We start from the raw sequence: 21,211 nt of genomic DNA on the forward strand, positions 1-21,211 counted from the left end.
TGGCATCAGCTGTCTGCATATATTTTGTCTCCTTTCTGGTAGCACCTGCGGTACTATGGGGGCTTGTGGCTGTTGGTAACTGGTTCCTCAGGGAGTCCCAGGAGATGGAGAGGAGAGGTTGAGCCCAAGACTCCATGCAAAGCGGGGGAGCCTGGTCTGGGGAGCCTCCAGAATTCTGCCAGAAAATTGGGGGCTGCAGGACCAGAGCCACCTAGTGTGGAGGCAGTGGCCATGGGGATAAGAGTTGTGTTGGGGTTTGACTCCTTTCATTCACCACCCTTCTTGCCCCAGGACTGTCTGTGCTGCTGCTCTTGCCATTGGGAGCTGCAGCCCTGAACCCTGGAGGTGAGCCTGGCCAGCTGGCCCCATGAGCGGTGGAGGGCATGCCAGCCTGGGCTCTGTGTTCCTTCACTGCAAAGGGAGAGCCAGGGAGAGGAGGCTTATTCTGTGAATGAACCTCTTCCTCTTTCTCTGGAGATGAGAGAAACTTTCTTCCTCCTCAAATACCTAATGTTCCCTGAATTCTTCCTTTTCAAGAGCAGCTAGCCTTCCCCTCCTCCGCTCTCTGGTTCCCAGCAGGCAGCTGGCATCCTGCATTCCCTGGGGCTTTTGACCACAGTCTCCATCCCAACAGTGTCTGCGGTTGGAGGTGCCCTTCTGACTCCATATCTCTCAGGGCCCCTTCCTGTTGCCGTTATGTTGATTCATATTTCCCTCTGGGGAGATCTTCAGCAATCCCATGATGGGTTGTAAAGGTACAACAGGTACAGGCTTGAGGGTATTGGAGAGGGACCTCCAAGATTGTGGGACATTCAGTCCTCAGTCCTGGGAGCAGCACAGAAGCACTTTGTCAAGAGAATATGGGCCAGAGGAAAAGTGGTGGGGAGGGGGCAGTGCTGGCATGTTGCCAGGGGGATGCAGCGTGAATATCTCTGGCTTGTAACTAGAGGGCTTGTAACTTCTGTCCCTCCCTCCCTCTTTCTCTCCCCTAACCCACTTCTCTCCACACTCAGAGAAAAGATTGTGTGGGGACACAGGAAGAAAGGTGGCCATCTACAAGCCAAGAGAGAGCTCTCACCAGAAACCAACCCTGCCATCTCCTTGGCCTTAGAACGCAGCCTCCAGAAACAGTTTGAGAAAACAAATTTCTGTGGTTTAAACCTTCTCATTAATAACCTATTATTATGCAGCACTCACAGACTGATACACATGAAAATGGAGAAAACAAAGAAAATGTAAAGACTGCAAACAAAGGAAATTACCATAATTCTATCACAGACACTAGTGAAATATTTGGAGGTAATTTTTCCTCATCTTTTAAAACATATAAATAATATTTTCTTTTATCAATGAATGTGAATGTCACTGTGTTGAGTATTGCATGAACAATGAATCTTGGAACACTGAAAAAATAAAATAAGATTAAAAAAAAAATACCTTCCAGGGTTTGGGGATGTTGGGGTTGCATGAGGGAGAGCTTGTGGTGATGGGATCTTTATCTGCTTTATTGCAGTGACAGTTACAGGAATCCACATGTGCGATAAAATGTCACAGAACTGTACATGTGTTGTGCTGATGTCAGTTTCTTGGTTTGCATATTTGATTATTACATAAAAATACATAAATACATAAAATGTATCTTTTGCAGGAAGCCAGGGAAGGGTCCTCTAGGTATTGTTTTTGAGACTTACTGTCAATCTCTGTTTATTTCAAAATAAAACTTTAGAAATAAAGAAGTCTTTGAATAGATAACCTAGATAAAAAACGATCTGTTCAGTCTGAACCATAGATCTCTAGGGACCAAAACACTAGTGGAATTATCTTCATAGAAAATTGTTTGTGAGGTCTTCCTATATCAAAAAGGTAGAAACCATTAAGGAGGCTTTCCCAGAAATACTAGAAAGGCTGAGGAAATACTTAAAAAGAGAAGTGTGAGTTTCAGAGATGTTCATGATAGGGAAACACAGGGCAAGGAAGCATCCAGACTAGCAGTTTACCAAGTAGCTCATCTAGATAAGTAAAAAGGAAGTCTTTTCAGCACACCCAGACCAAGACCAGATGGTATCCTCCATGGCTGGGCTCGCTGGTGTCTGCACCATGAGGAACGGGCATCTATGGTTGCTGCCAGGTAGGCAGAATTACAACAATGGTGATAGGACAATTAAAGCTACGCAGAAACTATCCAGTTTGAGAATTATCTCTGCTCTTTGCTTTATTTCTAGCTTTTGCTCTATTTCTTCTTCTTTTTTTCACTCTGTAAGGATAAACAAGGAAAAAGTTTTAATGCTATTAATTATATTAAATTCTCAAAGAAGAAAGTAGGTGGAACTTACTTCTAGGGCAATTTTTAGAACTTATCAGAGCTTTCTCATTTTCTGGCCTATATGAGACCTCGTTCTCCAGAGAAACAGAACCAAGTTTTGGCATATTACATATTTGTATAAAGATGTGTATATGTGTATGTGTATGCGTGTGGGTATAGACAGATGAGAAAAATGTATTAGTTTAAGAAATTGTTTTATGAGATTGTTGAAGTTAGAAATTCCAAAATCTGTAGGGCAGGCTGGAACCCCATGGATGTTTCCAAGGACACTGATGTTGATCTTAAGTCTGAAGTCAGTCAGAAGCAGAATTCTCTTTCTTGGAGGAGGTCAGTCTTTTTAGCGCTTAAGGTCTTCAACTGATTAGACGAGGCCCACCCAGAGTGTCTGCTTTACTGAGTCTACTGATTTCACTGTTAATCTCATTTAAATAACCACCTTCACAGCAGCATCATGCTTCCCATGAGTGGAATGACAGACTCTGACAGGTGATCAGGTGGTTGCCTGTAGGACAGATTCCTTCACACCTGCAGTGGTTTCCAATACCATGAAGCATGTTCAGTGACTCATCAGTCAGGACCAGATTAAGAGATAAAGGGAAAGGCTGTGCCCCCAGGACACTGTAGGACAGCCAGGAGCTCACTTTGAAGGAACCAGAGAAGCCATGGTTGCTGCACCTGGAGAAGCCACTTAACCAGGAGATGGTGGCTCCAACTGCTAGTGTGATAGTTCCTACCCCTCACCTGTCATCAGCTCCCTGTCTTGAGATGCTAGGGCTCCCTACCCATCCAGTACGACTGTGAGCTGGGACTCAGACTTGGAGTTGGCTGACTCCCAAACCCATGTTCTTCTTGTGTGCCCCAAAATATGTGGGTTAAACAGGGGGAAGTCATCCTGGAAGAGAAATCCTCAAGGTAGATTTCTGCCATTGCCAGAGAAAATAGGACCTGGCTATGGGCAGAGTACACCAACCTGTGGACTTTGTACTTCAAGATTTACTCTCTCCATGGTACTTGGGTGACCCAGCCAGTTAAGCATCTGCCTTCAGCTCAGATCGTGGTCCCTGGGTCCTGGGATTGAGCCGTGTCAGGCTCCCTGCTATGTGGGGAGTTTGCTTTTCCCTCTCTCTCTGCCCCTCCCCCAGCTTGTGCTCTCTCTACTCTCTCTAAAATAAATAAATATTTACTAGCAAAGTATTTAACCCCTCCATTGGGAGAGGCTGGAATTTCTGTGTTGTGTCCCTGACATCGCCTCTGTATATTCTGTGCCCTTACCTGTAGTTCTGAGGCTGCATGATGGTGCCTGTTAGTGACTGACTCCTCAGGGAGTCTGAGGAGAGGGAGGGTAGAAGACTGGTTCTCAAATCTTCATGAATCACTAGAGCCTTGGGAGGGCCATGGGCTACAGAATCAGAGCCACTTTCTAGGATGAAATGGCCCTGAGGACAAGGGTTGAAACTGGAGCTCCATCATGTTTCTTTGTCATCTCTCTGTTTTTTTCTGCTCCAGGACTCTTGATGCTGCTGCTGTTGCCATTGAGAGCTGCAGCCCAGAAGACTAGTGGTGAGTCTGCCCAGCCAACCCAACTGGTGACAGAAGCTGGGGAGTGCATGAAAGGGTCTGGGTCCTCAAATGAACAAGGGGAAAAAGGCGGGCATATCTTCAGGTGAGGTTCTGGTCTTCTGGAGATAACAGAGACTATTTCTACATCCCCAAATGTCCAGAATTTTCTGTCCATTCCTCTTTCAATGGCAGCCATCCCTCTCCTTCCTCCAACTCACCTCCCTCCCCCAGCTGGCTGCTGACTCCATCCATTTCTTGACTCGTCCTTCTGACTATGGTCTCTGTCCCCACAACATCTGCCTCTACAGATTGTGCTCGCTGGTGCCCTCCAAACTCCACATGTGCCAATGCCACTGCCTGTCGCTGCTCTCCAGGATTCAATTCTTCATCTGGGGTGATCTTCACCAGCTTGTTGGAGATCTGTGAAGGTACAGGGGCTTGGGATGGTGGTGGGGCATGGAGCTGGGTGTGGGGGGAGAAGTGTTCTCTCTGTGCCTCAGTTTGCTTGTCTGTAAATTGCAGACAATCATTGTACCTACCCCCCATGGATGGAGTAAGATTTAAAATTCATGTGTGTGAAGAACAGGTGAAGACTAGTACAGACCAGACTGTCAAACACAAGCTATTTATCATGGTTACTGCTATTATTACTGTGATTATTCTCATAGCACAAGGAAAGGAAGAAGTGGAAGAAACAGGAGAGAACAATCAACCAGTGCCTGGAAGATTAGACTTCATCTAGTAGGAGCTTACTGGGAATAGTTATTCCTGATACCTTTGAAAAGTTAAGAAAAAAAATACCCTAAATTTTCCCGGTAGTTTGTATAGTGGACTTATGGGTGATTTTATTTTCATTTTTTTACATTTTCTTTCTCTTCTAAGTATCTATGTTCCATTTAACATTTGGGGGAAAGTAAATTTTTAAAAAATCTTATTTTATTTAAATTCAATTAATTAACATATGTTGCATTATTAGTTTCAGAAGTAGAGTTCAGTGATTCATCAATTATATATAACATCCAGTGCTCATTACATCACATACCCTCCTTAATACCCATCATGCATTTACCCCATACCCACCCTCTCTCCTCCAGCAACCCTCAGTTTGTTTCTTATGATAAAGGGTCTCTTATGATTTGTCTCTCTGATTTTATCTTGTTTTTTCTCTCCCTTCTCCTCTCCTCCTCTGTTGTTTTCTTAACTTCCATATTTGAGTGAAATCATATGATAATTATCTTTCTCTGATTTTATTTTGCTTATTTTGTTTATCATAATGCCCTCTAGTTCCATCCATGTTGTTGCAAATGACAAGATTAAATTTTTTTTAGATATATCTATCATCTATCTATCTCACATCTTTTATTATCCATTCATCTGTCAATGGACATCTGGGCTCTTTCCTTATCTTGGCTATGGGAGACACTTCTGCTATAAACATTGGGGTGCACATGCCCTTTCAGATGACTACATTCGTATCTTTGGGGTAGACCTAGCAGTACAATTGCTGGGTTGTAGGGTAGCTCTATTTTCAACTTTTTGAGGAACCTCCATACTATAGCAGCTTGCATTCCCACCAACAGTATAAGAGAGTTCCTCTTTCTCAGCATCCTTACCAACACTTGTCTTTTCCTGAGTTGTTAACTGTAGCCATTTTGATGGGTGTGAGGTGGTATCTCATTATGGTTTTGATTTGTATTTCCCCGATGCTGAGTCATGTTGAGCATTTTGTTATATGTCTGTTGGCCATTTGTCTTCATTGGAGAAATATCTGTTCATGACTTCTGCCCATTTCTTGACTGGATTATTTGTTTTTTTGGGTGTGGAGTTTGATAAGTTGTTTATAGATTTTGGGCACTAACCCTTTATCTGATAAGACATTTGCAAATATCTTTTTTAAAATTTTTAAATTTTTTTTATGTAACAGTGTAACAGTATTCATTATTTTTGCACCACACCCAGTGCTCCATGCAATCCGTGCCCTCTCCAATACCAACCACCTGGTTCCCCCAGCCTCCTACCCTCCACCCCTTGAAAACCCTCAGATTGTTTTTCAGAGTCCATAGTCTCTCATGGTTCACCTCCCCTTCCAATTTCCCTCAACTCCTTTCTCTTCTCCATCTCCCCATGTCCTCCATGATATTTGTTATGATGCACAAATAAGTGAAACCATATGATAATGGACTCTCTCTGCTTGACTTATTTCACTCAGCATAATTTCTTCCAGTCCCGTCCATGTTGCTACAAAAGTTGGGTATTCATCCTTTCTCATGGAGGCATAATACTCCATAGTGTACATGGGCCACATCTTCCTTATCCAAATATCTTCTCCCATTTTGTCACTTGTCTTTTGGTTTTGTGGACTGTTTCCTTTGCTCTGCAAAAGCTTTTTATCTTGATGAAATCCTAATAATTCATTTTTGCCTTTGTTTTCCCCACCTTCGGTGAAGTGTCTAGAAAAAGTTGTGGCAGATGTCAAAATGTTGTTGCCTGTGTTCTCCTCTAGGATTTTGATGGGTTCCTATCTCACATTATGTCTTTCATCCATTTTGTGTGTAGTGTCAGAAAGTGGTCCAGTTTCATTCTTCTGAATGTGGCCGTCCAATTTTCCCAACACCACTTGTTGAAGAGACTGTCTTTTTCCCATTGAATATTCTTTACTGCTTTGTCCCATTTCTGGGTTCTTTACTCTGTTCCATTGTTCTATGTGTCTGTTTTTGTGCCAGTACTATGGTGTCTTGATGATTACAGCTTTGTAGTATAACCTGAGGTCAGACATTTTGATGCCTCCAGTTTTGGTTCCCTTTTCAACATTTCTTTGGCTATTCAGGGACTTCTGGTTCAATATAAATTGTTTGTTTGTTACAGCTCTGTGAAAAATGTTGATAGTATTTTGATAGGGATTGTATTGAGTGTGTAGTTTGCTGTAGGTAGCATATACATTTAAACAATATTTTTCTTCCAATCTATGAGCATGGAATGTTTTTGCACTTTTTAATGTCTTCCTCAATTTCTTTCATAAGTGGTCTGTAGTTTTCAGAGTACAGATACTTTGCCTCTTTGGTTAGGTTTATTACTAGGTATCTTATAGTTTTTGGTGCAACTGTAAATGGGATGGATTCCTTAATTTCTCTCTTCTTTCTCACTGTTAGTGTATAGAATTTCAAGTGATTTCTCTGTATTGATTTTATATCCTGCCACTTGGCTGAATTGCTGTATGAGTTCTAGTAATTTGGGGGTGGAGTCTTTTGGGTTTTTCACATAAAGTATCATGTTATCTGTGAAAAAAGAGTTTGACTTCTTTGCCAATTTGGATGCCTTTTATTTCTTTTTGTTCTCTGAGTGACTGCTGAGGCTAGCACTTCATGTACTATGTTGGACAGCTGTAGTGAGAGTGGGAATCCTTGTCATGTTCCTGATCTTAAGGGAAAAGCTCTCAGTTTTTCCTTGTTGAGAATGATATTTGCTATGGGCTTTTCATATATTGCTTTTATGATATTGAGGTATGTTTCCTCTATCCCTATACCATGGGGAGTTTTAATCAGGAAAGGATCTTGTACTTTGTCAAATGCTTTTACTGCAATCATTGAGAGGAGCATATGATTCTTCTCTTTTCTTTTATTAATCTGGTGTATCACACATTGACTGATAGATGCATATTGAACCACACTTCAGTTGAGGAATAAATCCCATTGGTTGTGGTGAATAATCCTTTAATGTACTGTTGGATCTTATTGGTCAGTAGATTGGGGGGAATTTCTTTTGGGGGGGAGAATATATATATTTTTAATTAACATATAATGTATTATTTGCCCCAGGGGTATAGGTCTGTGAATCATTAGGTTTACACATTTTATAGCACTCACCATAGCACATACTCTCCCCAATGTCTATAACCCAGCCACCCTATCCCTACCCCTTCCTCAACCTCCCAGCAATCCCCAGTTTGTTTCATGAGATTAAGAGTCTCTTATTATTTTTTTCCCTCTGTACCCCGTAGGACCCCCCTCCCTGCCTCTCAAATTTCTCACATCAGAGAGATCAGATAATTGTCTTTCCCTGATTTACTTATTTGCTTAGCATGATACCCTCTACATCATTGATACCCTTCCAGGATACCCTTGGTATCATGGCATGATCCATTTTGAGGTATCAAGGAATGATACTCTTCCATCATTTCAAATGGCAAGATTTTATTTCTTTTCATGGCTGCATAGTATTCCATTGTATATATATTTATACCACATCTTCTTTACCCATTCATATGTTGATGGACATCTAGATTCTTTTAATAGTTTGGCTATTGTGGACATTGCTGCTATAAGCATTCGGGTGCATCACTATATTTGGATCACTATATTTTTATCTTTAGGGCAAATACCCAGTAGTGTGGTTGCTGGATCATAGGGTAGCTCTACTTCCAACTTTTTGAGGAACTTCCATACTGTTTTCAGAGTGGCTGCACCAGCTTGTATTCCCACCAACAGCATAGGAGGGTTCTTGGGGAGAATTTTGTATCCATGTTTATTAGGGACGTTGGTCTGCAATTCTCCTTTTTTGGTGGGGTCTTTTTCTTGTTTGGGATCAAGGTAATGCTAGCTTCATTAAAAGAATTTAGAAATTTTCCTTCCATTTCAACTTTTTGAAACAGCTTTAGAAGATAGGTATTATTTCTTCTTTAAATCTTTGGTAGAATTCCCAAAGGAAGCTACCAGCCCTGGAGTGTTGTTCTTTGGGACATTTTTTGATTACTGTTTCAATTTCCTTGCTGGGTCTGTTCAGGTTTTCTATTTTCTTCCTGTTTCAGTTCTGGTAGTTTTTATGTTTCTAGGAATGCATCAATTTCTTCCAGTTTACTTAATTTGTTGGCATATAGTTGCAGATAATATGTTATTATAATTGTATTTCTTTGGTGTTGGTTGGATCAATCCTCTTTCAGTAATGATTTTATTAATTTGGGTCTTTTCTCCTTTCTTTTCCAATAGTCTAGGTATTCAAGTTTTTTAGTCTTATTAATTTTTTCAGGACTTTATCAATCATTAATTCTTTCAAAGAACTAGTTCCTAGATTTGTTCATCTGTTCTACTGTACTTTCGGTTTCTATTTCATTCAGTTCTGCTCTAATCTTTATTAATTTTCTTCTCCTGCTAGGTTTAGGCTTTACTTGATACTTTTTATTCAGCTCTTTTAGGTGTAAGTTTAGGTTGTGTGTTTGAGCCTTTTCTTGTTTCTTTTTCTTTTTTTTATTTAATTTTTTCAATTTATTTATTTTCAGAAAAACAGTATTCATTATTTTTTCACTACACCCAGTGCTCCATGCAATCTGTGCCCTCTATAATACCCACCACCTGGTACCCCACCCTCCCACACCCCCACCACTTCAAACCCCTCAGAATGTTTTTCAGAGTCCATAGTTTCTTATGATTCACCTCCCCTTACAATTTACCCCAACTCCCTTCTCCTCTCTAACACCCCTTGACCTCCATGATATTTGTTATGCTCCACAAATAAGTGAAACCATATGATACTTGATTCTCTCTGCTTGACTTATTTCACTCAGCATAATCTCTTCCAGTTCCGTCCATGTTGCTACAAAAGTTGGGTATTCATCCTTTCTGATGGAGGCATAATACTCCATAGTGTATATGGACCACATCTTCCTTACCCATTTGTCCGTTGAAGGGCATCTTGGTTCTTTCCACAGCTTGGCAACCGTGGCCATTGGTGCTATGAACATTGAGGTACAGATGGCCCTTCTTTTCACGAAATCTTTATCTTTGGGGTAAATACCCAGGAGCGCAATGGCAGGGTCATAGGGAAGCTCTATTTTTAACTTCTTGAGGAATCTCCACACTGTTCTCCAAAGAGGCTGCACCAACTTGCATTCCCACCAACAGTGTAAGAGGGTTCCCCTTTCTCCACATCTTCTTTTTCTTTTTTTAAAAGTTTTTATTTATTTATTTATTTAAAAATTAACAGTATTCATTATTTTTGCACCACACCCAGTGCTCCATGCAATCCGTGCCCTCTATAATACCCACCACCTGGTTCCCCGACCTCCCACACCCCTGCCACTTCAAAACCCTCAGATTGTTTTTCGGAGTCCATAGTCTTTCATGGTTCACCTCCCCTTCCAATTTCCAACTCCTTTCTCCTCTCTAACTCCCCATGTCCTCCATGCTATTTGTTATGCTCCACAAATAAGTGAAACCATATGATACTTGATTCTTTCTGCTTGACTTATTTCATTCAGCATAATCTCTTCCAGTTCCGTCCATGTTGCTACAAAAGTTGGGTATTCGTCCTTTCTGATGGAGGCATAATAAATACTCCAGAGTGTATATGGACCACATCTTCCTTACCCATTCGTCCGTTGAAGGGCATCTTGGTTCTTTCCACAGTTTGGCAACTGTGGCCATTGGTGCTATGAACATTGAGGTACAGATGGCCCTTCTTTTCACGACATCTGTATCTTTGGGGTAAATACCCAGGAGCGCAATGGCAGGGTCATAGGGAAGCTCTATTTTTAACTTCTTGAGAAATCTCCACACTGTTCTCCAAAGAGGCTGCACCAACTTGCATTCCCACCAACAGCGGAAGAGGGTTCCCCTTTCTCCACATCCCCTCCTACACATGTTGTTTCCTGTTTTGTTAATTTTGGCCATTCTAATTGGTGTAAGGTGATATCTCAATGTGGTTTTAATTTGAATCTCCCTGAGGGCTAGTGATGATGAACATATTTTCATGTGTCTGATAGCCATTTGTATGTCTTCATTGGAGAAGTGTCTGTTCTGCACAGCAAAGGAAACAGTAAGAAAAAAAAAAAAAGCAAAGAGGCAACCCACGGAATGGGAGAAGATATTTGCAAATGACAGAACAGACACTTCTCCTTTTCTTGTTTCTTGAGAAAGTTGTGTAGTGCTGTGTACTTCCCTCTTAAGACCACCTTTGCAGCATCCTAAAGTTCTTGAAGAGTTATGTTTTCATTTTCATTTGCTTTCATGTATTTTTAAAATTCTTCTTTAATTTCCTAGTTGAACTATTCATTTTTTAGTAGGATGCTCTTTAATTCCATGTATCTGTGTTTCTTCCAAATTTCCTCTTGTGATTGAATTAAGTTTTAAAGCATTATGATCTGAAGATTGGCAGGGAATAATCCTAATTGTTGTTGGTTGGACTGATTCTTTTTTTCCTTTTTTTAAAAAAAGATTTTACTTATTTATTTGACAGATAGAGACTACAAGTAGGCAGAGAGGCAGGCAGAGAGAGACAGGAGGAAGCAGGCTCCCTGCTGAGCAGAGAGCCCAATGTGGGGTTTGATCCCTGGACCCTGGGATCATGACCTGAGCTGAAAGCAGAGGCTTTAACCCACTGACCCATCCAGGCACCCCAGTTGGACATGATTCTTGACCCAGTGTGTGATCTATCCTGGAGAATGTTCCATATGCACCTGAGAAGAATGAGAATGCTGTTGATTAAGGACGGAATGCTCTGTAAATGTTTGTGAAGTCCATCTGGTCCAGTGTGTCACTCAAAGCTTTTGTTTTCTTGTTGATCTTCTGCTTAGATAATCTATCCATTGCTTTGAATGGAGTGTTAAATTCCCTTACTATTCTTGTATTATTATCAATGTATTTGTATAGCTTTTTATTTGTTAGTTTATAAAATTGGCTACTCCCAAGTTAGGGGGATAAATATTTTAAATTGTTATATCTTCTTGTTGGATAGACCCCTTAATTATTATATAAAGTTATTCTTCATATCTAATTACAGTCTTTGGTTTAAAATCTAGTCTTTATGATATAAAGTTTGCTACCATAGCTTTCTTTTGATGTCCATTAGCATGATAAATAGTTTTCCACCTCCTCAACTTTCAATCTGGAAGAGTCTTTGGGTCTAAAATGAGCCTCCTGTAGACAGACTTATGGGTAAGCCTTGCTTTTTTAGCTTATCTGATACCCTGTGTCTTTTGACTGGGGATTTTAGCCCATTTACATTCAGAGTAATTACTGAAAGATATGAATTTAGTGCCATTGTATTACCTGTAAAGTCCCTTTTTCTGTGTATTGTCTCTGTTCTATTCTGGTCTTTGTTACTTTTGGGCTTTCTCTTCACTTGAAAGATCCCCTTTAATACTTCTTGCAGGGCTGGTTTAGTGATCAAAAAAAAAATATTTTTTTTCTAGGTTTCTGTTTGTCCTGGAAGCACTTTATCTCTCCTTCTATTCTGAATGACAGCCTTGCTGGATAAAGCCTTGGTGCGTATTTTTCTCATTTAGCACCCTGAACATATCATGTCAGTCTTTTCTGGCCTGCCAGCGCTCTGTGGATAGGTCTGCTGCCAGCTTTAAGTTTCTACTCTTATAAGTTCAGGACCTTTTGCCCAAGGTGCTTTCAGGAATTTCTCTTTGTCTCTGAAATTTGCCAGCTTCAATATTATATGTCAAGTTATTGACCTATTTTTATTGATCTTGAATCCTCCTGGACTTGAATGCCTGTTTTTTCCCCCAGAATAAGGAAGTTCTCAGCTGTAATTTGTTCAAATAACTTTCCACTCCTCCATTTCTCTTCCTCTGGGACACCAATTATTCTAACATTTTTTAGCTTTATTGCATCACTGATGTCTGGAATCCTCTCCTTGTGATCCAGTAGTTGTTTATCTCTCTTTTTCTCAGTTTCTTTATTCTCCATAATTTAATCTTCTATAACATTGATTCTCTCTTCTGCTCATTTATTCTGCAGTCAGAGCATCCATCATTGATTGCATCTCATTAATAGCCTTTTTTATTTCAGCTTGATTAGATTTTAGTTCCTTTATTTCTCCAGAACCCTTTCTCTAATGTCTTCTGTGCTTTTTTCAAGCCCAGCTAGTGTCTTTATAATCATTATTTTAGATTGTAGTTCCTACATTTTTTTATATCCATATTCATTAAGTCCCTGGTAGTGACTACTGCCTTTGTTATTTTTTTTGTGGTGAGTTCTTCTGTCTTGTCATTCCTGCAAAAAGTGGTCTTTTTTTATTTGTAGACTTGCAGCAATTCTTTTTTAAAATCTCTGGCTCATTTGCAGGTGTTCAGAATAATTTGATAGCTATGTAGCTGAATTCTAGGCAAAATGAGGGTCCCCTATTCCTCCACCATCTTCCTCTTCTTGGGAGGAAAGTAAATTTTATCATAAAAAAAAAGGTGTTGTGACTCCCGCCCAGCCCTTCTATGCCCAAGAGGTATCCCTAACAGATTCCTCTGCATTTGTGTCTCATGGATAATCATGGCTGGGTGAGCATGGCAAGGAGCCCTGCTGATGGAAACCAGCTCCTTCCTGGGAGCACGTCTGTCAGGTGGAGAATTACTCATTGTCATGTTTTCCCCTCCCACACGCCTCATTCCTGTTTGTGCCCCACTCTACTCCACTCCATGCAACAACCATGAAGGCTGATGTCCAGCCATTGCTACCATCTAAGAAGAGAGGAGGACAGTCCCATTGCCAGATGGGAGTGAACATGAATGTGTTAAGTATGTGTCTTCCCACATCCTGTCATGTTCTGGTGCTGACATCCACATCCTGGGTCTGTGGTCTTAGAAGGGAGGTCCACAGTTTAGGGCAGAAAACTGATCTGGGGGAGACCATTTGCTTGCCCTGACTCAGCATGATACCATGAGTCCTTTTAGGCTCTAAAAGTCTTTTTGCCCCAATTGGAAGGTACAGGACCAAATATTCTGTCCTTGCATTTTGATGCGTTCTTGTCTTGCTTGTTCTTATTAAACTGTTATTTATAAACCAGTGATGTGTGGCTTCTGTTGTGTGGGTCCCTGAGCTACTCAAAGAGGACCTGGCTCAAGGCAATCTTTTCTCTCAGGTTTAGACAGGAGGAGATAGGAGGCCAGAAAACACCCCCAGTGACTCCACCATGAGAAACTTCATTTTACTTCCTCATTTCATATCTCCAATGGCTTTGATAAGAGGAAATTCTTCCAGGGCTGGAGGTAGCAAGATTCCTCCAAAGAAATCCTGGAGTATCTTTTTTTCTTTCTTTTCTAAGGTTTTACTTATTTATTTATTTGTTAGAGTGAGAGTGAGAGTGAGAGACTGCACACGAGTGGGAGGGGGAGGGGCAGTGCCAGAGGGAGAAGTAGACTCCCCACTGAGCAGGGAGCCTAATGCAGGGGTTGATCCTAGAACCCTTGGATCATGACCCGAGTTGAATGGAGACAGTTAACTGATTGGGACACCCAAGTGCCCATCTTGAAAATGTCTGATACTGGAGCTGGGGGAGTGCTTGATGAAGCCTGTGGGGTGTACCGAGGTCACCATGAGTAATGAGAGATGGAAGCTATCAATGGCAGGGGCCTGGCCATCTGGATTTATCCTCAAGTGGGAAAGAGTGTTACCTTGGACAGACTCTAGCCATGACTCCCTTCACGACTCAGCATCAAGAGTAACCTTCAGGGGGCGCCTGGGTGGCTCAGTGGGTTAAGCCGCTGCCTTCGGCTCAGGTCATGATCTCAGGGTCCTGGGATCGAGTCCCGCATCAGGCTCTCTGCTCAGCGGGGAGCCTGCTTCCTCCTCTCTCTCTCTGCCTGCCTCTCTGCCTGCTTGTGATTTCTCTCTGTCAAATAAATAAATAAAATCTTTAAAAAAAAAAAAAAAGTAACCTTCAGGGGCACCTGGGTGGCTCAGTGGGTTAAACCTTCTGCCTTCGACTCAGGTCATGATCCCAGGGTCCTGGGATTGAGCCCTGCATCAGCTCTCTGCTCGGTGGAGAGCCTGCTTCCCTCTCTCTTTCTGCCTGCCTCTCTGCCTATTGTGATCTCTCTGTGTCAAAAAAAAAAAAAAAAAAAAAAAAAAGTAGCCTTCAGTGCCAATCACCCTGACTGGAGCCCACCACCTATTCCCCAATAGTGCAAACAGAAACTCAGTACCTCACAAGACCTGCAGAAGGGGATGAAGACCTCCTTCCAGACCCCATGGTGGCACAGCAAAGTGTCTGGGTCTAGGTCCCATCAGGCCCATCTAGAGAGCAGAGATGAACAGAGCAGTGAACAGGTGTTTGGAATAGCAGCTTCCAGCTCATCCTGAAAACTATGAGCTGAGTTCTGTCCAGTCTCTATGGCGAGTAGTGCTTGAGGCCAGGGCCTCTGCCCTATGGAAACTCACAATTTGTTGAGGTGACCCTTTGTTCTGTTGTGTTCCAGATATCAACGAGTGTGGACCACTGTCAGCCGTGTCCTGTGGAAAATTTGCAGACTGCCAAAACACAGAGGGGAGCTACTACTGCACATGCATTCCAGGATACGAGCTTGCTTCTGGGGCAAGAATGTTCAAAAATGAGAGTGAGAACACATGTCAAGGTAAGAATTGAGTTCTGTCTTCCATCTTCTCCTCCATGAGGTTTGGGGTCACTCAGCTCACTTTCTCCAGGCACCAGAGAACATCCTAGTATCCTGTCCCTTTTCAAAACTCAAGGCTCAGAACCCTATCCAGAGGGTCACTTCTGTAATTCTGAAATGTCCTCCTTGTCTATCTGGGATCTTTTGTTCATAAAACAAAAAAAGAGATGGCATCAAGATACTTCAGAAGCTGAGAGCATGTGTGTTCTAACACAATATCTATCTTCTTCACCATAATCAATGACTGCCATGAAGAGATCTGCCCCCACTGGAGCCCACATGTGTTTGGCCCCCACTGGGAGCCCTCTCAAAGCCCTGGGCCCTGAGGGATCCAGTAACCCTATCCAGAGACATGGGAGGAAGGAGATTTAAGGGTGGGTTCATCTTCCCCAGCTGGCCTTGCCAACAACTCCACCTAGAGAAGACACCTCCTAGCACCTTGATTTGGGTTTTTGTCTGCTCTACCACTATGTACTTCCCCATGCAAGGCTCTGCCTGACTCTCCCCAGTAACTTCCATTCAACATCCTGTGACAAATTGATGACCAGGATCTGGGAGGCTGTTGTGTTGGTGGTGGGAAGAGTGATGTGGACTATCCCCACACACCTGAAAACTCAGATGAATGGAGGAGGGTCTCATATGGACCAAATGGCAAGACAGGACATAATTGGAGATCAGAGTCCCAAGTCTGACCCTCTTACAAAGAGGTCAACCTGGGTCCCAGGTTGACTCAGACCACTTGGTGACAGAAGATGAAGGCTAAACTCACTTGAAAGGATCCACAGGTCTGTGTCCTTTCCTGGGACACAAGGCCAAGAACCTGTCATTCCTTGCCATCAGCATGTGTTCCTTATTCCAGCCACTCAACTCTTGCCTATCTAAGGACTTGCTCAGATGTTTATTCTCAGCACTTCCTGCCAATCCAAGCATGCCTTCAGGGGAATCATAAAAAGTCACCTTTATCACCCCAAAGCTGCTTGGCTGAACATTAGCCCCCCACTATCCTCTTCAGCTTGGTGCCCGCTGTTTGGGTGACCCAGGACTGGCTGGCATAATCTTCATCTTCCTTCCTCTATAGAAAGATTTTTCCTTGAGGAGCCTGGCTCAGATGTGGGTCTTGGTGCATCTCCATGGAGCTGAAGTCTCAGGCAGTGTGGCTGAGTGTTGTCCTGCTAGGGTCACCGAGTTCCAAGGACAACTCAGGCAACAAGTTGTTGCCCTGGGAAATTAGGACAAAACCATCACTGGGAACTAAGTCCTGCTTGGGGAACACAGCATTTCCCCTGCATTTGGTTCCCAGGAAGGCCCACCCTGGACTTGTCCAAGTCCTCAGGCTGGAACACAGGTGGCCATGATGTCCCTGCCTTACCTGGGAGCTGCCCAGAGAGGCCAAGGGGACCAGAGCTGGCAGATGGGGAGGACTTGGACCACTTCTGGCAACATCTGGAAACAACATCTGGGCCACCATGCTCACCTATCACTCATCTTCATGTGAATTAGAAAAGGCACCCAGTCACTGAGGAGGAGAGAACAGAGGTTTCCAGATGCTTCTATCCCAGGAAACAGCTGCAGGCACCCAGCATCCTCTCCTTTCCCCTGCAGATGTGAATGAATGTCAGCGGAAACCCCGAATCTGTAAAAGAGGCAGTATCTGCGCCAACACTCAGGGCAGCTACACCTGCGAGTGTCCACCCAGCTTGCAGCTCAACCCGGGCGACCTGAATCTGTGCACAGGTGGAGGCCCTAGCAGACACTGTGAGGCTGCGCTGGAGCTGGGGAGGGGCCAAGACAGAGCCTGCAGCCCCAGGAGGAGGGAGAACCTCAGGTTCCCGGAACACTGGGGGTTTGCTCTGCCCAAGGAGTCACCTTGCAGGAAGGTCCTACTACAGAGCAGGGAAGCCACAGGGCCTTCTGGGCCTGGGGTTCCCTATGGGCCTCAGTCTCTATAAGCACTCCCACACTTGCCCCTCCTAATCTGTCCCATTCCAGCAGGAAGTGTCACTTCTAGCTCTGAGTAGGGGAACCTCAGTTGCCAGCTGAGGAGGAAATGACTAAGAACCTTGACTGGGAAGTCTAGCTCTCATGACTCAATTTCCCCTTTGCTACAGTTTTTGCCTGAGAAGGAGGATACTGTCCCTCCTGAGTTCATCTTGAAGGAAGCTGTCATGAGCTTTGAGAGTGGAGAGGCAGCATTATTTTCAGGACCAGTGTATGCTCAGTACAAGCAGTGAGGAGATGGGGAACCGGGCCTGGGCAGGGCAGGGCTGACCCTGTGGGATTTGTTCTCATAAGGACAGGGGTGCGGTTTGGGACAGCAGTGGTGCCATTACCCCACCCACTGAGTCAACACAAGGGTAGCTCAGTGTCACAGCCTCACTGGGTAGAGGCCCATTCTTGCCCCCGATACTCAGTCCATTCTGCACCATATGTGAAGGGACTCAGCTTTGTCTGGAATGACACACATGGTTCTTCCCTGTCCACCTTGCAGGGATAATCTGAGATTATGGAGTTTTTACAAGAGATGATGCTATCATGAAATTTATTTTGACATGCTAAGTGGCTGGTACATGGTGTGTGTGTGTGTGTGTGTGTGTGTGTGTGTGTGTGTGTATGTCTCCTTGGTGTGAAGTACTAAAGTATCTGAGAAAAGGGGAAGGCAGGATGGGTGCAGTGAGTGGAGGGACTCTGACCCTCTTGCTTTGTCCTCAGAGGTGAATGAATGCACATCAGGGCAGAACCCATGCCACAGCTCCGCCCACTGCCTCAACATCATTAGTGGCTACAAGTGCCGCTGCCGCCCTGGCTGGAAGCCCATTCCTGGGTCCCCCAATGGACCAAGCAACACTGTCTGTGAAGGTACGAGCTCAGACGCTACTTCCTGGAGAACTGCACTCAGAACATCTGATCCCATATTCAGGGGCATTAATTATTTTGAGGCTGGAGGGGCGGTGGTTTCTGGGAAAGGAGCTAGGGTACAGAGGAGCAGGCTCCTTGGAGACCCCAGACAGCAGCTAATTACCACCTCGGGCAAAGATATTTCTATATTCACAACCTACACATCTGTACAGGGCTCACGTGCTACATGTCAGGCTCACTTCCCCTAATCCCTGCATCACTAGGATATGGAGGTAACAGGCGTTATCACCTCCAGTCAAGGGGGTACACTAACACAAGTAAATGAGGAAGGGGACAGAGAGGAAAGGGGTCCTGACTCCCATTTTGTGTCCCCAGATGTGGACGAGTGCAGCTCTATGCAGACTACGTGCCACAAGTCCACCATCTGCATCAACGCCGTGGGCTCGTACAAGTGCCGCTGCCGCCGGGGCTGGGAGCCCAAACCTGGATTCCAGGATAATCAACTGAATACCACCTGTGAAGGTACCTGGTCTGACCTGACCCCAGACTCCGCCCTTGATACACACAGACACTCTCACACCTAATGAACTGCTGCTCTATCCCCTGCAGAGATGTCCTTCCCCACCTGGACCCCACCCCCTAGAATCAAGAGCCAGGTGAGTGGCCCCAGCAGGGACCAGGATGCAGGAATCCCTTCGCGCAGCGCACCTGATCCACCCATTCATCCCAAGCTCCTGACTCAAATGTGAGGCTCTCTGACTTGTGTCATCTCTATCCTAGCGGCTCTCCCATTTCTTTGAAAGAGTCCAAGGCCTGGGGAGACACTTCAAGCCAGCCTTGGCTCAGGACACCATCCAGGTAAGGGCAGATCCCAGGGAAAGCAACCTGGAGGCATCCCATAGAGACCTGGGAAGCTTTGGTCTGGGAGGAGGCAGCCCCAACATGATGGCTTCCTGTCTCAGGCCCCACCTTTCTCAGGGTGGGTGGAGACCTGCAGGCATTCCTACTCACTGTTAGACACCCCCCGCAGCCAGAAATGACTTTTTTTCTTGCTGTTTCTGGACATTGGGCTAATGTCACTCTTGGCATTTGTGAACAGGGTTGACTTTTGTGTGGCTGGACAAGACCCAGGAAATGTGATCCAGTACCACCTTCATCTACCAATGATTCTCCAGGCTCTGTTGTCTGGGGCAGAGTGGGAAGGGTCTTCATGCTCACTAGCTCTGTGTCCCCATCCCCCCAGGACCTCATACAGGTGGTGGATGAGCTGCTCCAGACCCCCGAGGACCTGGAGACCCTGTCCCGCTCAGACCAGCACTGTGTGGCCACGAGCCTGCTCGGTGGCCTGGAGGATGTCCTGAGAAACCTGAGTCAGGCTCTACCTAGTGGAACATTGACCTTCAATGCATCTGCAGGCACAGGTAAGTACTGGGGTCTGCCCCAGGCAGACCTGTTCCCGCCACATTTGTCCCGCAGCCTCACTAGAATGTGTGACCATGCTTGTAGCTCAGTGTTACACTCATAAGCCAATTAAGATGTTAAATGAATAAAACTGCTAATCATACACATTTTCATTGTAATATAAAGAATGGAAATTTAATATTATTTGATATTTAAGTATGATTTGTTTTATTGAGGTAAAATTTACATAACATAAAATTCACCATTTTAAACAAAATGTACAATTCAGTGGACTTAGTACACTGCTAAAACTGCTAATCATACACATTTTCATTGTAATATAAAGAATGGAAATTTTAGAAATGGAAAAATCAGTCCTCAAGTTCACAAGGCATTGCAAGGGGCAAAAATACCCAAAACAATCTTGAAAATGAAAAACATAGAGTTGTACAACCATCACCTCCATTTCTAAAATATTTTCATCACCCCAAAAGTAAATAGTGTACCCACTAAGCAGTCCCTTCTCATCTCTCTCCCAGACCCTGGCAGTCACCAGTCTGTTTTCTGTGTCTGTGGATTTCCCTATCCTGAACATTTCATAGCAATAGAATCACGCAATAGGTGATCTTATAGTCTGGTTTCTTTCACACAGGATCATGTTTTCAAGGGGAATCCCTGTTGTAGCCCGTGGCAGTAATTGTTTCCTTTTTAGGGTCAGATAATATTTCATTATTGTGGCTACAGCACCTTTTGTGTATCCATTCATCCACTGATGGACCTTTGGGTTGTTGCCAGCTTTTGGCTATTTTGAATAGTGTTTCTATAATATTGGTGGACAAGTTTTTGTTTGAATAACCATTCTCAGCTCTTTGCATACCCACTTAGGAGTGGAATTTCTGAGTGACGAGGTGACTCTCTCTTCAACTTTTTGTGGAATGACCAAACTCTTTTTCCAAAATGGAGGCATCATTTTACATCCCCACAAGCAACACAAGCAACACAAGGGTTCCAGTATGCACAGTCTCAGCAACACTTCGTACTTACATTTTGTTTTTGTATAGCCATTTTAGTGTATCAGGTGATATCTCATTATGGTTTTGATTTGCATTTCTCAAATGACTAATGATATTTACCATCTTTTCATGTGATTGCTGAATATTTGTGTGTGTGTATTTTTTTTTTTTTTTTTTGAGAGACATCTATTCAAGTCTTTTGCCTATCTTTTTAATTCATTGTTTGGCTTTTGGTTGTTGAGCTGTAAGAGTTTTTTATATATTCTATAGTAGACTCTATGAGATACGGGATTTGCTCATTTTTTTCTCCCATTCCATAGACTGTCTCTCCACTTTCTCCTTGGTCTTTTCACTCTTGTGAACAGATGCTTCTGTTTTGATGAAATCCCTTTCCTCTATTTTTTCTTTTGTTGGCTATGCATTTGGTGCATTCTCTAAGAATCCATTGCCAAGTTCAAGCCCATGAAGATTACACCTGTGTTTCTTCCTAACTGTTGTAGTTTAGCTTATAAATGTAAGTGTTTTACCCATTTTGAGTTAGTGTTTGTGTGTTATGTGAGGTGGGGTCCTTCTGTTCTAAGTGGAGATCCAGATGTGCCCAGCACCATTTTCTTTTCTTTTCTTTTTTTTTTTTTTTTTTTTTAAAGATTTTATTTATTTATTTGATAGAGATTA

The 21,211-nt window shown here is 43.4% G+C and overlaps 1 protein-coding gene across 5 annotated transcripts in view; it reads left to right on the forward strand.

Annotated features, from left to right (window-relative positions):
- Positions 1-21,211, forward strand: part of LOC131823652 (adhesion G protein-coupled receptor E2-like) — a 51,266-nt gene that overhangs the window by 3,551 nt on the left and 26,504 nt on the right. The window contains exons 1-10 of one of the 5 annotated variants that reach the window (XM_059160249.1): positions 1,953-2,128; positions 3,830-3,883; positions 4,192-4,311; positions 15,072-15,227; positions 16,869-17,000; positions 17,976-18,122; positions 18,498-18,644; positions 18,732-18,778; positions 18,903-18,980; positions 19,366-19,543. In XM_059160249.1, the coding sequence (XP_059016232.1) occupies positions 2,059-2,128; positions 3,830-3,883; positions 4,192-4,311; positions 15,072-15,227; positions 16,869-17,000; positions 17,976-18,122; positions 18,498-18,644; positions 18,732-18,778; positions 18,903-18,980; positions 19,366-19,543 (1,129 nt within the window). In that variant the 5' untranslated portion in view covers positions 1,953-2,058. Of the gene's footprint in view, positions 1-1,952; positions 2,129-3,829; positions 3,884-4,191; positions 4,312-12,065; positions 12,138-13,068; positions 13,392-15,071; positions 15,228-16,868; positions 17,001-17,975; positions 18,123-18,497; positions 18,645-18,731; positions 18,779-18,902; positions 18,981-19,365; positions 19,544-21,211 lie in introns of those variants that run through there. The other 4 variants (XM_059160245.1, XM_059160248.1, XM_059160246.1 and 1 more) reach the window with 4 other exon arrangements.

Source organism: Mustela lutreola, chromosome 2 (genome assembly GCF_030435805.1).
Source record: "Mustela lutreola isolate mMusLut2 chromosome 2, mMusLut2.pri, whole genome shotgun sequence".
NCBI classification, from domain to species: domain Eukaryota; kingdom Metazoa; phylum Chordata; class Mammalia; order Carnivora; family Mustelidae; genus Mustela; species Mustela lutreola.